The sequence below is a fragment of the Mus pahari genome, chromosome 23 (genome assembly GCF_900095145.1).
Source record: "Mus pahari chromosome 23, PAHARI_EIJ_v1.1, whole genome shotgun sequence".
Classification (NCBI taxonomy): Eukaryota; Metazoa; Chordata; class Mammalia; order Rodentia; family Muridae; genus Mus; species Mus pahari.
Window position 1 is genome coordinate 1103553 of NC_034612.1, and position 20042 is coordinate 1123594.

The following is a 20042-nucleotide window of genomic DNA, read 5'->3' on the forward strand; positions in this document are numbered from 1 at the left end:
CACCCCCAACGCCACATACAGCGGTGCTCCCCTGGGCTTCCCACAAGCTGCATCCTCACTCTTCCCCCTCACCATCCTATGCCGGGTTTAAGTTGCGATTTTCCTGTGCTAATGAGTGATGTCCACACCTCTGCCCCCAAGAGGAGCTCACATCCGTGTGGACAGGGTTGGCAGCTGGCTGATGCCAAGTGGCGGCTGCATTGTTGGGGACAAGTCTGACAGGTGGCATGCCCAGATCATGTTACAGTGAGCCCCTTGTAATGAGGTGCCTATTGTGTTTTCTTTCTCTCTCTCTCTCTCTCTCTCTCTCTCTCTCTCTCTCTCTCGGCTGTTAATGAGACCTAAACTCCTGCCAGGGCTGTGATCCAATCAGAGAACCAGCACACCTCACTGCCATTTGAGGATGCAGCCCGAGCTTATTGCCAGGAATCCACTGTGGCCACCTCCATTTCACAGACCATCTTTTCCCTCCTTTAAACTGTTAGTGGTCGGGCTGGAGAGTTGGCTCAGCGGTTAAGAGCACTGACTGCTCTACCAGATGGACCTGAGTTCAATTCCCAGCAACCACATGGTGGCTCACGACCATCCGTAATGGAATCCACCCCCCCCCCTCTTCTGGTATATCTGAAGACAGCAACAGTGTACGCACATAAATTAAATACATCTTTAAAAAAAAAAAAGTTATTGGTCATTGACCAGTTGGTTTTATTTTAGAATGGATGCATGCTTACCATGGTCTGCTTTTGTGAAATGAAAGATCTTTGGTGACAGCTTCCACTTGGCTAGTTTTGCTCAGTATTTCAGTCCCTACAAGGGTCTGATCTCGACACTTGCACGAAGAACAGGAAGCAGGATTCCCCAGAGCGTCATTCCAAAAGTGCACAGGAAGCAATCCACACCCGAGGCTTCTGTGTGTGTCATCAGAAGCTTGCCTGTGTCTTGACAGTGTGCACCGTGCGTGCAGACATGGCCCCCAGTTCAGGAAGCCTGAAACCTCAGGCTCCCAGCACACTTGGCAAAGAAGCCACTCAGCACCACGTTCCTCTCTTCTGCCTTTGCCCAAACTCTCCTGCTACCCTGCTACTGAACCATGCATGACCTTGCCATGTCTGCCTTGTTGCAGGGATCCTGAAGTTTCACGAACATTACTTGGGTGATAATTCGGTGGAAAGTTCCAGTGATTTCCAAGCCGGTGGCAGTGCAGCCTTGCCCGTAGCAACCAGCTCTACACTGGAACAGCACATCGCCAGCGTCCGGGAGGCCCTGGGGGTGGAGTCTTACTACTCCAGGTAGGAGGCTGTGCCTAGTTCATCCCATTCTGTTTTGGGTGGAGTTTTATGGGAGACTTTGGAGCAGGAAATAGAAGCAGAAACTTGGTAGGAATCTTATGTGCTTGGTCCTTGAAGTAGACAGTCAAGTGTCTGCCATGTGTGGGCAGTCTCTCTTATCTTTCATTACAATCCCCTGAGCTGGGAAGGACCTCCCCAGAGCGGTGGGTCCCCTGAGCAGGATGTGGCAGCAACTGTAAGCATGGCAGTGCAGGTAACATGACAGCCAACTTAAACAGAGGAGATATTAGCCTATAAACAGTAAACAGAGTTTGTGCTGTGGCTGACAGACAGAATCTGTACAGATCTGCATGTTGAAGGGCTGAAATGAAGAGGGTTGGCCTCCCAGATATCAGGGCCGGGGACAGAGGCAGCTTTCTACAAAGCGTATGAAAGGAATGAGCTGCTGGTGGTACAATGCTGGATTAGCTTGCACGTGGAAAATGGTTTCCTCCAAATACCTCCTTGGTATCTGCAAGCACCCAAGTCACCACTGGTGACCAAATGCTGTGAGGGAGTCACATCTGTGAGCTGACTCATATCCACTCCACCCAGACAGGGCAACAGCCGCAGGTACATCCCACCCAAGTCCAGGTGGGTGACTCAAGGAGTTATCAGGCTGCCTTACAGAACAAAAGGAATGGGGACGCTCACAGGGGCATGGCTGAGCCCCATAGCTGTATCACCTAAACGTCCCACTTCAGATGCCTTCTGCCTCCCAGGAGAGAGAGAGAGAGAGAGACACTGTGGGTGACAGTGGGACTTTTCTAGCACCTCCCAAGCCACATGCAGCAGGGCAGGGTTACTTACAGCAGGTGGGGAAGAGAGTGAACAGCTGGAGTTTCAGGAGAGGGACCAGTGGCCTTCATTCCAGGAGGGAGCATCAGCAGAACTCACTCTGTGTCTCTGATGACGACAGTGCTGGCCGTATTATACCCAGAGGACAGCTCTCCCCAGCACCAGCAGCCCAGAGCCCTCAATGGCGGGGACTGGTTCAAGGCAGTCAGTGTTGGGTCCTGGGCAGAACCTCTACTTTTGTCTCAAATGGCCCGGAACCATGGAGCCCAGGGTGTCTCTGGTCCCATGGGTACTTTTCCTGGCTCCATTTGTAGGTGCTTGTTGGGGTGCCTGTATTACTTATAGGGGGGCTCTTCCATGAAAAACAGAAGAACCACTGGACAGTCCAGCATCAAGGTAGGAAGGGGAGAGAATGGCCGCCTGGTCCAGATCTCCTGTCCAACTGAACAAAGTCTGTGTCATAAGTGAAATGGCCTCGTGTACAACCATGCCAGTGTCACGGCGAGGGTGACTACAGTGTAGCCCTCACCAATCTGTTCTTCATTATCAAAATTCATTTTGTGTTTTAAGAAAATAGGAAAGCATACAAAATGTCATTTTCTAGCTTCTGTTTTTATGAAAAATGATGAACAGGTTGCTGGGCATCCCAGACCGGCCTGGCTCTGGCCTTGGGCAGTGCTGTGGTGATCACAGGGGTTGATAAAACAGCCAACCACGAAGACACGGAGGTATGGATGCCCTCTGAGGTTTGAATCATAAATGCCCAGAAACTAGGTCAGACCAGAGGCGGGCAAAGCTGCATCTGCAGACTGTATAGCACATGTACCGGGTGACGGGGCTGCTCCCTGGCCCGCAGCATTGCAAGCTTAAAGTGAAACACAGGGTGAAGGGCAGGCTGGCAGAAAAGAGGGTGAGTGGGCAAACCAGGCAGGGTCCACCTCTCACGGTGGCAGGGGACTCAGAGTCCAGAGCCCGTGGCACAGGGTGTTCCCATGGTGCACGTAAGGGCACCGTGCCCTTGTCTTTACCCCTCAGGACTGGAGCAGCTGCTCAGCATAAGTCCCTCCCTGCTCTATGCCAGATACTGGGATAATGATAATCAGGGTGGACAGCCCACTCACTGACCTACAGTATGGTCAGCAGCAGGGGGATAAAGAGACTAAAGTCCTATTGAGTGTGAGAGCAAGCCGGTCTGAGCAGGGAAGGGGAGGAGTAACCTGCACCAAGAGCTCCTGAGAACCCTGGTGAGAAACGTGCTTCTGAGGTCACCGCATCCTGAACACATAACACCTTTGGAGACCCCTCAGGCCACCGCTCCTGGGTTCTCAGGTGCTGGGCTTCTCGTTAGCCTTTGAGATGACCATTGGTCTCTTGGGCAGAAACCACCCACAGTGGCAGGGTTCCGGCTTGGACGGCCCCCTTGAGCTGAGACCGTTCACTCAAGAGGTGAAGCCTTTCTTGGACAAATTCAAAATGTCAGCCTAGGTTTCAAACCAAGGCCTGGAGCTTGATAAATGTATGGAGGTACCCGGATGGGACCTGCTGTGTGAACTGTCTTACAGAGGCATGGGAACAACTGTCCAGTGTGCCCTTTTCTGATAGCAACAGAGCGGCCACAGCCAGGCCGTCTCAAGCCAAACCAGCCATCAGTGAAGCTTAGCCCACAGAAAACATACGTCACCTCCTCCTCATTGTCACTTGCCTCGATAAAACCACACATGCAAAAGAAGAGATCTGATTTTGACCTTTGAATGAGGGGCACTCCCTGAGACTAGAGGCTGAGTCATGCTTCTTCCCCCATGGTCTCAATCAGAGGAACAAGAACAAGAATGTCTTTGGAGTTGAAGCTCTGCACTCCATTCCAGGCAGGGAACAAGGCAGAGCATGCAGGTCCTGTGTTCTCCGCTCAGTGAGCTGTGGAGTCCTCGGCGCTTCTGGAACACTGTGGCTCCTTGCTTAGTGGCCACTTTGTTGGACTGCCCTCGGTAGCTGGGTAGCTGAGCTCCCACCCCGGGCTTCCCCGGCCTAGGATAAGTCACCCTGTCAGCCGTGGGTCTGCATTTTGTGGGTTTCGTGGAGACAGCAGAAAGGTCTGTGCACATGGTTTTTCCTCTGTAAAATCAGTACTAGCTTGTAAAGCTGTACATCTGGAAGCTAGGAAAGTAGACGAGAAGTAGAACACCAAATTTTACACCATAGTTTTATACTGAGTGAAGCGTGTGTATGTCAGACACGTGTGTGCCTTCACGTGTGCACGCGCGCACACACACACACACACACACACACACACACGCACACATGCGTGTGAGAAGGTAGGCTGTATTGCACGTAGACAGTAGGATAAGGGACACTGGCTGTGTTTAGTACACTGTTTTCATCATTTCCAGGTTGTTGTGCATGTTTGTGTGTGTCTTTTACAGTGGCCATATGTTATTTTTTTAAGATACAAATGGATAACCACAAACAAAAAACCTCTGCCGTCCTTCCAAAAGAAAACACAGAGACCTTCCTGTAATTTTACCGCACAAAGAAATAAACACAAGTTTGGGAGCCCATCACCTTATCTGGTCCTAGTAGATATGTTTTATTTTCCATTCTTGCCCCCATCGAACAAATCTCAATGGCCATACCCCCTCAGAGTCCACGCCCTCCTCGGGCGATCACACCCTCCTCGATGGCTACTCCCATCTTAGTAGCCACACCCTTCTCAGCAGCCACACCCTCTGCTACTAAACCCTTCTCGGTGGCCAGGTCCCTTCGGTGGCCACGCCTTCCTCAGAGGCCACACCCACATCAGCCATGCCCTTCCCAGTGGCCACACCCTCCTCAGTAACCATGCCTTCCTCGGCAGCTACATCCCTCAATGGCCACAACCTCCTCCTTGGCCATGGCCGCCTCCTCACCTGGGATTCCTGACCCACCCTGCCCCTTGCCTCCACCACTGCCCTTCACACAGCTGTCTATCTCACTGAGCTCTGAACACCTCTGTCTGAGTGTGCTGTAGTGATTTCTAATGCCACATCAACATGTCTGTTCTGGCAACAGAACATGGAAGTCTCTGCGGGAACCAGTGAGACTAAGGGGCCCCAGGTGACTCTGACAGCTACATCACCAAGGACCCATCCTGACATGGATGGCAGCTCATGAAAGCTGCATCCCTGGTGTCCCAACCCCAGTTAACCTTCCACGTCCTGTATACGATAGCATCCCACACCATATGCCTTTGGGGGCCAGTTGGGGTGGGGGCAGGAATCTCAGGTGAGGGTCAGGTGACACCCCCTTCCCCCCAGGAGGGAATGTTTCTTATGAAGGTTGTCTGCAGACTTTCATAGCTGTTCTGATCTCAACATGATGGGGACCAGAGACAGAACAGGCTGCTTTCTAAGAATCCGTAGTCTGAATGAGTCCAAGCCTGTGGGGTCCCCACTGCACCCCAGGCTTCATCTTAGTTCTTGCGCTGTCAAAGAGCAGGCATCTGAAGACAGAAAGGATTGTCATCTTCCCGTCCTTCCCTCCCTGCTCTCTAATCCATAAGTAAATTCCCTGGGCTCGCCCTATAACATTCAATTTTGAACAAACCACCATGGAACTAAGGCAGAAATAAACCATGTGGACAGATCTGAAAGTATTTAAGAGACAGAAGCAGGGCACAGCATTTCCAGCAGGGGCCAGTCCAAGGCCAGACGATTTCAGTGTTGACCACCGCTCTCGAAGGCACCCACTCACCCACGCACCTGTAAGGGAGCAGTCAGGGCAAACACATTTGTACGGTCAGACTTACCCAGACACCAGAACAGCCCAGATGCTACGAGGAAACTATGAACTGATGTCCGTGCTCTGGCTACAAATGTCTGGGGAAACACCAGAGCCAATTCAGCAGCACCTAGGAAGGATGCCAAGTCCTAGCCAAATGGGACTGATTTCCAGAAAGCAAGAGTGGTTCAGAACCTGGAAATATTAATGTAATGTACATTAACACGAGGTGGGCAGAGACCCACCCTCAGCCCAGCTGATGAGGAAAAGATGCTTGTGACAGCCTTTTGTGCTTAAAAAAAAAAAAAATGACAGGAGAAGAACAGGGAACCTCAACCTTGTTACATCCACACAGTCCTCAGCCAGCAGGACACACAAGCACCCCCCACTAGAGTCAGGAGCAAGTCTGGGATGCTGCCTCCTGCTGCTGTTACCCAGTGCAGTACCCACAGTCTTCATCGATGACAGACAGGGCTTTATGAACCCCGAAAGCCCCAAGGTAATTCAGAAATAACACAGATTCAACCAGGTCACAAGGTTCTGAACTGTGACCCAGAGTCCAGTTTCTTGGCACTCTCGACAAACTGAGATGAAGGAATTAAGTTAATTAATTAACATGGGTTTAATAAGAGAATGGCTTCGTGTCTGGTGCTTGGGAAGAACTTTCCCCTGGCTGAGTTTCCCTGCCAGGAGAAGCCTTCTGGACATCTTCACCATAACTGAAGCGTAGCCAGGCTTGCTGTGTGGAAGCTGCTCCCCGGGCACCTGCTACAGAGCTGGGCAGTCTGAGGCTGGAATTGATGAAGGCACTGATAACTAGATGCAATGGTACCTGGGTGGAAGGGTTCCCAAGGTCATGACTAAACTGCAAGTGCTGGGGGGAGGGGTGCTCCTCCACCGTGATGAAATGTCAGGCTCGGTAGGCGAGTTCTGTCAGGATCTCCTCTTTATGCTTTCCTGGGCTCCTGTAGCGTAAGTTCTTTTGTGATCAAAGTCAAGCACCGTCTGAGCTGTGCTGGCTCATACATGCTGCCTGGGTGCAGCACCCGACCAAGTGCTCGAGTTACAGACATTTGTTGTGGCCGCTGGGGACTCAGTGGTCCCTATACTTGTACAGCAGGAGCCATGTCCCCAGCCCACCCACTCCACATTAGGCATAGAGAATGGTGTTGGCTGGAGGTGAGGTAGACCCACTTTCCCCAGGGCAGCGGTGCCCGGATCACAGTCGCTCTAAATATTCCCTGACTGGGACGGCGCCTCCCCCTACCACACACAGGGTACCCTGTCCCCCCCACATCAGCACTGCGTTGTCATAATGCATTAAATCCAAGGGCGGGAAAGACTTTCAGCAGTGCTGTAAAGTGCCTGACTACAGACATGAAAAATCGCCATTTCCAAAGGAAGATAGCTACAGACGACGGCATAAACCAAAAAAGGAGGAGGGGGCGTCCGTGCCCACTCAGTGTGCTGGTTTTGCAATGGCCGTCATGCGTTTTTCTTTGGGGGTATTTTTTTTTTTTTTGCATTTTTTCCTTCCTGCCTGCTGCTTCTTGCTTTGATTCAATATTGAGTTTTAACCCCTAGAGATAAAAAGCAGGTTGACAGTGAATGGTGACTTTGAACTACAGGGGTCTTGAATGTAGAGTGGCCATCTTCAAAGGACACGGAGTTAGAGTTGGGAGAGTGGGAAAGGCTGCGTGTGCAGCTGTCTTTGGAAGCACGGGGATGGTCCTCTTGCTCATCCTGTAGTACCAACACTCAGCGTCACTCTCACTGCACAGGAGGTAGCAGCAGTAACCGGCCACTCCGGGGTTTCCGGCTGGACAACGCCTGTGTGTGCAGCTGATGTTTGTGTTTAGCCTCTTCCTCCCCAGTGAGACCTGTCTTCTCTTCCTCCTGGCTAAGGAGGAGAGAAATGGCCTCTTTGAGGCCTCTTCTGTCCACCCACAGGTACCTGAACCTGCTCAGTATGGCTGCACCCCCAGGCTTCCAGCTGAGGCTCAGCATGGCTCTGGGAGTTGCCCACGGCCCCTGGGGAACCTGAATCATGACCTAGAATTGAAATGTGGCCTTCAGCGAAGGCTCTCAAAGGTGGGTGCCCGCAGCCATCTAGGGTCGGGGAGCCACGTGCTCACATGTTGTTGAGGGGAACAAGGGAGCCAAGCACGAGGCCTCCGTGATCATCTTCCCAGAGGCTGCTGTCCTTTTGCAAACTGTGGCAGACTTTATTTTCCTCTTCTGAAGCGTGCATTTGTTCTGCTAGCTATTGGTCAGTCTCACTGATCTTAGGAGCGCAGCAGGAGAAAGCAGTGTGGAAGACGGGAGAACAGAGAGACCCTGTTACAGAGCAGGCCCACGCCTCCGTCGATTAAGGTATCTTAGGACAGTGAATCTGAGAACGGGAGAATGGCTCTTCTCGTTGAGAAACAAAAGTTCTTTGGTTTGAAAAATTATTTTCAAAAGTCAAATGCATTGCCCTAGGTCTTTCTGAGAAGCCCAGCCTTCCTCCAGCATCACCTGCTCCGTTTCCGACGTGGGCAGGCTCCGTCAGTCTTGCACACAGCTCCCCCAGGCTCCCCTGCGTGACTGCCTCGGCAATTTCTGCTCAGCCCTGAAACAGGCTTGGCTCCGTGGCATATTTGAAAGACAGAAGCAATTTTAAAGCCGTGGAGACTTGAAGCCCTTGAGGACCGGAGGAGGGGAGGAGAGCAAAGTGTGTGGGGCACAGAGCAGAGCAGGGTCCCCTCCACGGTGCCAGAGCAGCGGGTTTTAATCACCGCAGCCTCAAAGATGGAGGGGTCATCGGGGTCAGAGGCAGGGTGCTGACTCCAGGAGTGCTCCTGTCAGGATGATCTACCAAGACCCTTTAGATCTCTGATGTGATAGTTTTCCTGCCTTTGAGAACTTCCGAGTGTTGCCCGGGGCTGACAGCAGTATTAACAGAGATAGAACTGGAGCTGCCAGGACACTCTGCAATATCAAGTCCCTCAGCTAAAGAGCAAGAGCAAGCTGAAGCGCCTTGTGGTTTGAATACGAAATCTATGTCTCCTGGGCTCCTGGTCCCCAAACAGAAATCTATGTCCCCTGGGCTCCTGGTCCCCAAACGGGTTGTGCTGTTTTAGAAGGTGGTGAGAACTTTAGTCTTACTGGAGGGAGTAGGCAGCTGAGGGTGGGCCTTGAGGTCACGGAGTCTGGCCCCACTTTCTGTCCACTCTGTGCTTCCTGATTGCAGACACAGTGTGACTGGTGACCTCATGCTTGTCACCACAGGCCCCACTGTGCCAGAATAAATTTTCCCTTTCTTCATTAAGTTGCATTTCTCAGACATTTGGTCCCAGAAACATGAAAATTAGCATCAGATCAGGCAGCAGAGATGAGATAAATGAGGCGGGGCGGGGCGGGGGGGGGCTCTAGTGAGTGCAGCCTTGGGGGCTTGGGTGAGAAAGCAGCTTGGGCAGTTTTGGAAGAGCTCTCCCAGTGGGATGACTGCGCATTCCTGTTGGTCAGGTGCTGTGTTGGGCCACAGGGGACCAAAGGGAAATACAGAATCACTGTCCTTGTGCGCATAGGTCAGAGGTTACAAGGGGACAAACTTCATAGAGCTCAACTGTTTGGTGAATGACAGGCATCAAACTGGCCCACCTCCCCTTCTCTGAATAGTCCGTCTTCAGTATTCCAGAGCACAGAAGATACTGAAATCAGTCTGCTGGGACCATTACCTGTTCACACACACATTCTTACACGCACACACACACACATACACACAGGTGCACGTACACACACACAAACTCATACACACTCATTCATACATATACAGACTCATAGTCACATACAGACACACATACACACACAAAAACTCACAGTCACACACACATACACACGTTCATATACACATACATACACATGCATACACAGTCAGTCTCTCTCTCTCTCTCTCTCTCTCTCTCTCTCTCTCTCTCTCTCTCTCTCTCACACACACACACACACACACACACACACACCCTTTTCCCCTCTGGGTACTGGTGCTGCTGAGAGGAAGCCAGTGCACACCCTACCACCCTGCTGTATGGTATGGGCCCTTGTTTCTTCATACAAGAAAAAGAGATGGATAAATTGGCCCAGCCCTGTCTCTGCCTAATGCTAGCTGCGTGGCTGTTATTGAGCAGCAAATTCTCTCGGGGTTTTTGTAGCAGTGGCATAGAGAGAGAGGAAACATACAAAGCTAGACTCAGAAATCCTGACAAGCAGAAAAACAGAGCTGAGCTTGTAAGGTGGCGCCAGGGATTTGCCTGTGGCTTAGGAGGCCATGAGGGGACTGGGCACAAGGCTTCCACCCAAAGCACCTGGCTGCAGGAGGAGGCGTGTGGCTTTCACTAAAGGACCCAGAGAGTGCAGCCTTTCCTTGCCTTCTTCTTACTCAGCCTCTTGTATGGCTTGGCTACTTAAAGGGGAAGGGGCTGCTTTAAAGTCATGTTGGGCGAGCGAGCTCAGGAGTGGGACTTACTAAAGCTGAGGTCACAGGAGTGCTGTGTGGATGGTGGCTGCAGAGCTGGGCTGGGAGGGGCTGGTCACAGTGTACAAGGTAGGCATGGAGATCCGGATGTGGCATGGGGACTGTTCCAGGTGATGCTGTGCTGAGACAGCGGGGCCCCAGTGCCCCTCCGCCCCACACTTTACACAGGTGTTGGGAGTGGGTGACCGTGCACATGTCATCAATTGTGCCCGTCCTTTCAAGTGTACACGCCCATCCAGGTGTCCCCACACACCTTGGATAGCAGCTCCTGTCCATCATTTCCCCCGTGATAAAGCTGAAGTAAATGGAAATATTTCCATATTTTAAATCCTGGAAGACAGTTAAGTCCCACAGTCGACCTCTGATCTGCACACACACACACACACACACCACACATCACACACTACTCACATTTATACACCACACATCATACACTCACACACACACTGCACACACACACTCACACTCATACTACACTCACATACACACACATTCACACACTTATACACATCACTCACACCACACATTACACACTATACACACACTACACATCACATTCACACCACACACTACACACACTCATACCACACACTACAAACACTCACACACACCACACATGTAAGAAAGGGATAGAGCGAGAGCTCTGCTACTAAGAGCTCTTGTCAATCTTGCAGAGGACTTGGGTTCAGTTCCCAGCCTTCACATGGTGGTTCATAACCACACATACCTCCATCCCAGGGACTGCAGTGCCTGCTTCCAGCCTCCATCTGCACCAGGAAAACATGTGGTACACATATGTGCCAGTAAAGGACTCATATACACAAACTAATAAATAAGCATAAACTGAGAAAGGTCATGTTGAGTATTTCTGCATTAAGAAGAAAGTCCATGGGGCTGGAGAGATGGCTCAGTGGTTAAGAGCACTGACTGCTCTTCCAGAGGTCCCAAGTTCAATCCCCAGCAACCACATGGTGGCTCACAACCATCTGTAATGGGATCTGATGCCCTCTTCTGGTGCGTCTGAAGATAGTGACAGTGTACTCATATAACTAAAATAAATCTTAGGAGGAAGAGGAGGAGGAGGAGGAAGAGGAGGAGGAGGAGGTGGTGGTGGTGGTGGTGGTGGTGGTGGTGGTCTATACTCCCCAGAGGGAAAGGCTTCATTTCTGGTTCTAGAGAAAATCAGACAATTATTACTGCAGCTTCATGCATCAAGTGTGAATAAAGTGTGTGCAGAACACGCAGCTCCCTGGCCACGCTTTGGGTGTGTTGGCGTGTGCTGGCTGTGAGGGATGGCCTTACCCTCCTCTGGCCAGGCTCTGCCCTGGAGCCTGAAGTCTGGAGTGTCCTAGGCTCTACCCAGGGTTCTTCTAGGATAAGAACACGGCCTCCTCTTGCTGAAGGATCCACCGACTGTTGTGCTTGGGCAGCTGTGACACTGGGGATGGTGGGGGGAGGAAATGGGAGGGGGAACTGCAGCTGATCATAGAAAACGTGCTTTCTTAAACTGTGAGTCCTTACATGGTGTAGCATGTCTGCCTGTCCCTTGGTGGCCCTGCCGTCCGGCCGTTCGTGAGACTAGTGAGCTGGTGGAGTGGTCCGAGAGGCTCGTCAGCTCAGTCACGTTAGAGACGCCCAGTGACCCAGGGGAGGCAAGGGGCGGGGTGTGCAGATGCTGTGGTAGAAGGTCTAGTTTTCTTTAGAAGAATCTTACTCTGAAGGAAGTACAGTCACCTCACGAAGGCCACTTTGGTCAGAGTGCCCGTGGGTCTGTGACTGCCGGAGAGATTTGCAAGGCCAACTGGCCTGCCCCGTTGCTGAGGAGGCTCAGCAGCTACGGCCTGCTGCTGTCCGTGAGGGCTGGCTTCCGGGAGCCTCGGAGAAAGCCACGCATTCCTCTGTGGCTGTGAGCTGCCAAGCCGAGCCCAGAGTCACAGATGTGGAAGAAATCTTAGCTAAGGATATTGGAACTCTGAGCTCTGTCTGAGTTGCTTCCCAGGAGAGTACTCACACTGGAGCCCAGCACAGCAGTTCACACTGGAGCCCAGGAGGGAGAGCATTCACACTGGAGCCCTGTCAGAGTCAGTACTTGCTTTGGAAAGAACGTGGTACTTTTAAAAGGAATGTAACAGAGGTCCTGTGATTACCACTCCGTATGCCTGTGATTAGGACGGTCTTCACAATACAAAAAATCTGGGAGAACACAACTCATTTTTAAAAGAAAGAGCAGCCAACTATTACCATCCCTGAGATGACTCAGAAGTTGAAAATCTGCAGGAGAGGGTTCCCAGCAGTCACCGCCACACGCAATCAGCTGTGCTCACAGTGAACAGAACATGCCAAAGGTTCCATCATCGAAACAGAGACTTCTAAAAATAACAGCAAAGGGTCTGTGTCTAAACACAGCCTCAGAGGTGAAGAGCCCAGTACTGGCAGAAGTAGCATGGGAACAGTTTGGGAGGCAGAACTGAGAGAAGAATCTGAGAAGCCAGAGGGCTCCAAGAGCAAGGCGAAAGGCAACAGCAAACACCAATGCCTGGCGCCACAGACTCCTGCAAGCGAGGCTGAGCGCCTCTGAGGGCATTGGAGAGGTCTAGACGGCACGCTGTCCTCAGCTAGGGACGCCTCCAAAGCATGCACACTGTTGACCCCATCTCTACAAACAGCCAAGGAACAAACCCTCCAAGAACAAAAGCGGAACGAAGCTGCTCTTAGGCGGTGGGCCTGCATGGGAAGAGCACACACTCTTGAGGCTAAAGAGAGTGTGTGCCGGGAGAGCAGGCCCTCAGAGAAGGAGCAGAGAGGAGAAAGGGGCTAAAAAATAGGGTTGTCTTTTTCTTTTCTACAGAAAGTATTTTTTCCATATAATATATTCTGATCACGGTTTCCCTCCCCCATCTCCCAGAGCCTCCCTGACCTTCCAACTCCACTCCTCTCTCTCTAGAAAACGAGCAGGCAAATAAAAAGAAAAACGTAAAAACATACACATAAAAACCCATTATCTACAAAAAAAAAACCCAAATCAGAGACCATGACCCACAAGCAGAAGACCAGTAAGACTAAAAGAGAGCAACATAAGACGGGAAGCATTCACACACACCGCTGAGCTCGCAGTGCGTCGGCTGCCCACTGCTGGGTACAGGGCCTGTCCGTAAGCATGGTTTGTACACCCAGTGAGACTCCATCGGATGAACTACATTCTGTTGTGAGCAGCTGTCAGGTAGGGTGCCTGGGTCAGGGATGGGAGCTGGATTCCACTTCTGAGCTCTGGGACCCCACCTGGCTTAGACCCGTGCAGGCCCTGTGCACACGGCACCCATCTCCCTGTGTCTCTGTGTGCGTCAATCATGCTGACTTAGAAGGCCTTGTGTCCTTGGTGGCCTGCGTCCCCCCCTGGCTCGCATGTTCCCTCTCCTCCTCTGCAGAGCTCTCTGAGCCCTGAGGGGTGGGGTTTGATGGAGACAGCCCACTTAGGACTCAGCGCTCCAAAGTCTCTCACTCTCTACACATTGATCAGCTGTGGGTCTCTGTTAGTTCCCAACACAGGAGGAAGCTTCTCTGATGGTGGCTGAGCGAGACACTTACTTACGGGTGTAGTAGAATGTCGTTCTTATTTTTTAAGAATATGAAATTGTGTGTGTATGTGTGTATATATATATATATATATATATTATATATAATATGTAATTTATATTATATATAAACAGTCATATTTCCTTAGGGTGTTCACAATGAAAGCTCAATAAGACAGAGAGAGAGAGAGAGAGAGAGAGAGAGAGAGAGAGAGAGAGAGAGATGGTTCAAGACCACGGAGCTGGGAGAAGCATCAAACTTGTGGCATATGAGGGTAGGAAAGTGTTATGAACTTTGAACCAAATGTGCGACTAAGATGAAACACAGAAATTTCTTAAAATCCCATTCGATGAAAACCAACACCACATCAAACAGAATATGAAAGGCCCTGGATGTGCTACAGAAATTAAAGTCCTTATCACGAACTTTAACTCCACGGTAAATTCACTTACGTCCTAGGAGATTTCGCTAATGAAGTCTACAGAGTATTTCAGAATAAAAGCCTGCAGGGTTGGGATTGTAGCTCAGCACGGAGTGCTCGCCTGGTGTGTAAAAAGCCCTGGGTTCAGTCTCCAGCACCAGAAAAACATGTTAAAGAACAATTTATACCGGAGTCATCTTGAAACAGTAGAACAGAGTTCTTTACACCTCCACACGAGGTTTATGTCTGCCTCGTGCCCAGCAGCATGGACAGCTGTGACAGACACCCTTTGCCCTGCAAGCCTGCTGGAGAGATGGCTCAGCGGTTAAGAGCCCTGGGTTTACTCCAGAGGACCAGGGTTCAATTGTCAGCACCTACATGGCACTAACAGCCATCTGTAACTCCAGTTCTAGAAGATCTAATGCCCCCTTCTGACCTCTGCATGCAGCAGGCATGTATGAGGTACACATGTATGCAGGCAAACACCACTATGTGATAAAATTAATAATAATAATAATAATATCTAAAGCAACCTTATATCTAAAAACCTCCCTGGAGAATACACCCCAGCCTCACTGTAAAGCCGTGACAGTCACAGCTAACCACTTGGAATCCCAGCCCTTGGGAGGACCAGGAGTTCCAGGCCAGTATGGGCTATACAGTGAGCTCTGGCCTCTGAAGAACAAATGGCTGACTGTGGTATCGTGAGTGACTGACCCTGGAGCAGGATGTGCTTATACTCTTACTTGATTTCGGCAAAGACATCCCATGATATACTGGGAAGAGACAGTCTCTCCAACCAATGGTCCTGATGGGACTGAGCTGTGTCTTGGGGAAATTAGTCTCAACCCTCATGTCAAACACAAGAGACAACAGTTAAAGCTGCGCACGCACCATCGAGAGGAGCACACCAGGTGTCTTCCGGAGTTAGAGCAACAGGTAAGAGAAACCTGCAGAAAATGACCCACAATGTGAACAAAAGTATGTCAGGCATCACAATTACATACTGCCACTCATATGAGCAGGTGAATGAGCAGGCGAGCCACACCTCACACGGCTGACAGGGGACTCAAAACATTCAAAGAACCTCATGACTCACTAAAATACAAACGGCTCAATATTAAAGTGTCAAAATGTAAACAGAATCTTAAAAGGTATGCAGTATGTCACTAGTCATTTAGGGAGTGTGACTTGAACCATAGGGAACTCCTGGGAGGGGTAAGATGACAAAAACTGACCTCACAGATGCCGGGAGGAAGCAGAGGGAGAAGACAGTGCAATGTTGGTGACTATAGCCTTGTAACCACCCTGAGAAGCCTCCAGCCATTGCAGTGATGCCAGTACCCTCACTGTGGGCACGTGATCCACTCTGACCCTCACTGTGGGTGTGGGACCCATTCTGACCCTCACTGTGGGCATGTGATCCACTCTGACCCTCACTGTGGGTGTGGGACCCACTCTGACCCTCACTGTGGGCACGTGATCCACTCTGGCCCTCACTGTGGGCATGTGACTCCAGGAGAAAGGAGACCCTCTAATGACAGAGACCTCCACAAGGATGGCAGTTTGGTGCCTCATACCTGCAGCAGGCCATCATCCTGGCAGTGCTCTGCATGCTGTGTGGTCAAGGGTGTGAACTAAATGTGAACATTGCAGGTGAAGTCCTGTCGTGAAGGAGAGCAGGCCACAGGGAAGGCCAGTCGCTATGGGACCATGACCTCTGCCTTCAGGCACAGCTTCAGTAATCTCTGTAGGGAAAAGGCAGGGCAAAGGTGGCCTCCAACATGGAGGCCAAAACTGAAACTTTGTTTCTTTTCAGGGTTTGTAGCACAATGTCCCTGTCTGACTCAGTGTAAGTTAAGATTTGTGAAGTTCATTTTGTGTAGTTCTGTGCACATATTTTATATTAGGATGCATATACCAGTATTGTTCTCTGATATGCCTTGTGAAGTATTTGAAAGAACATTAGCTGCAATTCAGTGCAAGTTATTTAAACTGCACCCAGGTAGGAAATTGTGCAGATGACTGGGAAGAGCAAAGACAGCTGGGTAGGCAGGCAATAAACTATCAGGGATGCCAAGATCTGGTGGGGAGGCATCTCAGTATTCTGAGAATCTTTAAGCTTTCCCATAGCTTTAATTTCTTTTAATCATAAAAATTTTGGAGAATATACAAAGCAGTGTGGACAGATGATCTTAAAAATGCAGAGTATCCACTCCTGGGTTTGACTTAAAGAAATTTAAATGAGTCTTCCATAGGCTGATTGCCAGACTATCTACCTGGCATGTGTGTGCACCTACGCTCACTGTGGCCCTGTGAGCCAAGATGTGGGGCCAGCCTAGCCTAGACAAACGGATAGAGGATATATAGCATATGTATACACTGTTTTATTAAGCCATGAAGAACAAGCCTACATCACTCTTAGGGAAGTGGATGGAACTGGAGATCATTGTGTTAGGTGCACAAATGCAGACTTTGAAAGGCAAGTGATGTTGGTGGCTCTTATGTGCGGTCTATGTGGCAACAGGAGAAGAGGAGCTTAAAGGGAACAACCTGGAGTCACATGATCAGAGGGAACATCAACTGAGGAACTGTCTAGATCAGACTGGCCATGGCCATGTCTGTAAGGTGCCTTGACTGGTGTGGGGATGCCTGGCCCACCATTGGTGGCACCATCCCTTTGCAGGTGGGCCTTGACTATGAGAAAGCTAACTTATGAGGACCCAGCGAACAGCTTTCCTCTGTGGTTCCTGCTTTGAGTTCCCACCTTGACTTCCTTCAGTGATGTATTATGACCTGGAAGTGTAAGCCAAACAAACCCTTTCCTCCCCAATTTGCCCTTAGATTCGGTATTTATCCCAGTAATCAAAACGCAACTAGAACATCACTTGGGGTCTGAGGTGAGGCTTCAGTCCAAGGCCAGCCTGGTCTATAGAGGGAGACGTGAAGTGCCCATGTGCAAAGGCAGCAGAGGCCATGGGGCCTCACGGTGACTGCACACAGCTGTGCCTGTGCTCCTGTAGTGGGAAGCATTAGAGGTGAGGGTTTGGTGCTAGACAGGTACGTGCACATATTTCAGGGGAAAGCATGGAGCACGCGATGTCCAGTGCACACTGGGGACAGCTGCCATGGGGCGAAAGTAACATCAACAGGACCTGGTGAGACAGACCCATGCCAAGCAGGTAGTCTGACAGCGAGCCTCCCACGGACTGCTACTGCTCACGACCAGTGAGGGAGCAGAGCAACAGGCCGTGGAAAACAGTGCGAAGCCTAAAACCACATCCTAGGACCACTAGTTTCTAGGTGCGATGCCTGGAGCAAGTTGTCCACCCATGCCCCTTTCTCTTTCACCAGTGCGGACCCTCATCCTCACCTTGAGGCACATAAGCCCCTCCCAGCACAGCCCTGACCTTCAGCCTGTGCAGCGGAGGCTGATCTTCCTGCCCTTCCTACTTCCCAGGCCCTCTGGGCCCTATAAGGGCTGCTTTCCCCTCAGCACAGGCCCCTTCTGTTGTCCTTCCAAGGACCCCCAGGAACTGGTAGCACTTGTCCACGTGTCCTTCCTTGAGAGGTATACTCGTTCTTGGTTATGTCCATCTTGCCTCTTCTAGCTGCACCACTGAGGACCCCACCCCCATGCCCCGCCCAGCCCGTGTCGCTCACTATCTCCAGACCTTGGATCCGGAAGCAAAGGTTGTGTGACTGACTGTGACTGCACGGAAGGGCTCAGAGTGTCTCGCATGAAGGAGTTAGTGAGTGGGCACGGCCAGAGCTCTCTGCCTTCTCATTCAGTGAGTCTGTAGATTGCGGGGATGATCTTCGCTCCACTGCCTGCTGTGGTGTGCTCGCCCCACAAACACGCGGCTGCAGGAGCCTGCAATGCCCAGTTCTGCCACAAGACGTGGCCACAGAAGCTCATTGGATTCAAAGATCGGGAAACTGTCTGTATTGTGTGCTTCCTTTTCTTTCTCTCTCTCTCTCTCTCTCTCTCTCTCTCTCTCTCTCTGTCTCACACACACACCACGACTCGTTGGCCATTCAGTAAGAGACTGAATGGGGTTACTAAGGGAGCCACACCCCTCCATGGAGGAGGCACCCAGAGAACTGTTATCCGTGGGGAGAGACATGGATGTCTATACAGAGCCCATAACAACCCAGTGGTGCAGAGCAGCCGTAACTAGTGACAGGGGTGGCAGTGGTGGCAGGAAGCCGGCTGCACATCAGGGCTAGCACATCACTTGGAAGCCACCCCCCACTCTGCCTCTGTCAAACCCCGCCTTACCCTTGACCCGATCCTCTTTCCTCTGCTCTGCTCTTCTGGGCTGTGCCTCAAATGCTGACTTTAAAAATCAAATCCAAATGCCCTGCCTGGTGCTCTCCACTGCAGCCCAGAGACGCTGGTTCTGCGCTGTGTGTGTGGCATCCACAGCAGCCAGCGGAGACCGCCTGAGACCCGGGAGGAATCCTTGGCACAGCCCCAGCCCGATGCGTGCAGATCTCCGAGTCAGCCCAGGCTCATCCCAGTGTATACCCGCTCTAGTTCATCGGGTCTCCGAGATGTGCTCCAGCCAGCCTCTGACCACTGCACCTCAGAGTGTGTTTGCACCTAAGAGAGGGATTCCTTAGCTCCTCGAGGCCAGAAAAAAGTGTGTGCTGCCGCAGGCTAGACCCTCTGCTCTGTGAGCACGCGCACAGCTCCTCAGATCACATTGCTCCTTCCTTTCCTGGACACTGTCGGCCTGCTCTTTCTGCTCTCTAATATTACATGGGAAAAGATGACACCGAGCTTCAGGAGCCTGAGGCAGGAGGATCAGGGGTTACACACTAGCCAGAGTCGGACAGAACCCATCGTGTGGGTTGGGGAGAAAAACAGAAAAGAGGGTGAAGGATCTCACCTGCCCCAAAACCGACCACTGTTCTGTACCCACGGGGGCGGCGGGTCAGTGATTTGCGACCCAGCGGTGAGCGGGAGAGGATGGACTACACAGGCGGCGGCAGTTGTCCTTGAAGCATTGCTTTGCAATTCACACAACAAAAAATACCCGCAGAACTCAAGCTGCCACTGCCCTTGCTCTTTGCGTTAATTTTCCAACATTCTGCGCCCCCACCCCCCACCCGTGGAATCATAGGGATTTGTTTCTCTTAATGCAGAAGTAAGTCCTGTATGCAAAGTCCCTGTCTCACCCTAAATGGAAACTCCCTTTCTTACTTGGTTTCTCAATAGCCACTACCCAATTGTGCTTCTTTAAGCATGGAAACAACAACAACAACAAACCTGCAGAGCCCTGGCAGAATAACTTGGATCCACAGGGACTCGTGCAGATAGGACCACCAAGAGAAGCCAGGCCAGCCTGGTCCCAGTAGGCATGGCACACAAGGCCTCTGCCCCTTGGCTCTCACCAGTGTCTGCTTTTCAAGCCCCACAAAGCAGAAGCTGGCTTGCAGCATGGCTGTCAGGCTGATGCATCTGTGACAGCCTCTTGAGCAGTTCCTTTGCCTCTCCTGCTGCAAAGCCAGAAACAAATATTTAGCTGGCTGCAGAGAGCCATTCACATGAGTGCTGTCCCCCTGGGGGTCTTCTGCACACAGTGCCTGGCTGCTCCTTCCACGTGACACAGGACATATAATATATTTATGTCTGGTGTAACCATAGAAA

The 20042-nt window shown here is 51.2% G+C and overlaps 1 protein-coding gene across 3 annotated transcripts in view; it reads left to right on the forward strand.

Moving 5' to 3' along the window:
• Positions 1 to 20042, forward strand: part of Ttc28 (tetratricopeptide repeat domain 28) — a 422057-nt gene that overhangs the window by 371623 nt on the left and 30392 nt on the right. For all 3 annotated transcript variants that reach the window (XM_029533518.1, XM_029533517.1, XM_029533519.1), the window contains one exon: positions 1124 to 1289. In XM_029533518.1, coding sequence (XP_029389378.1) covers positions 1124 to 1289 — 166 coding nt within the window. The remainder of the gene's footprint in view (positions 1 to 1123; positions 1290 to 20042) is intronic.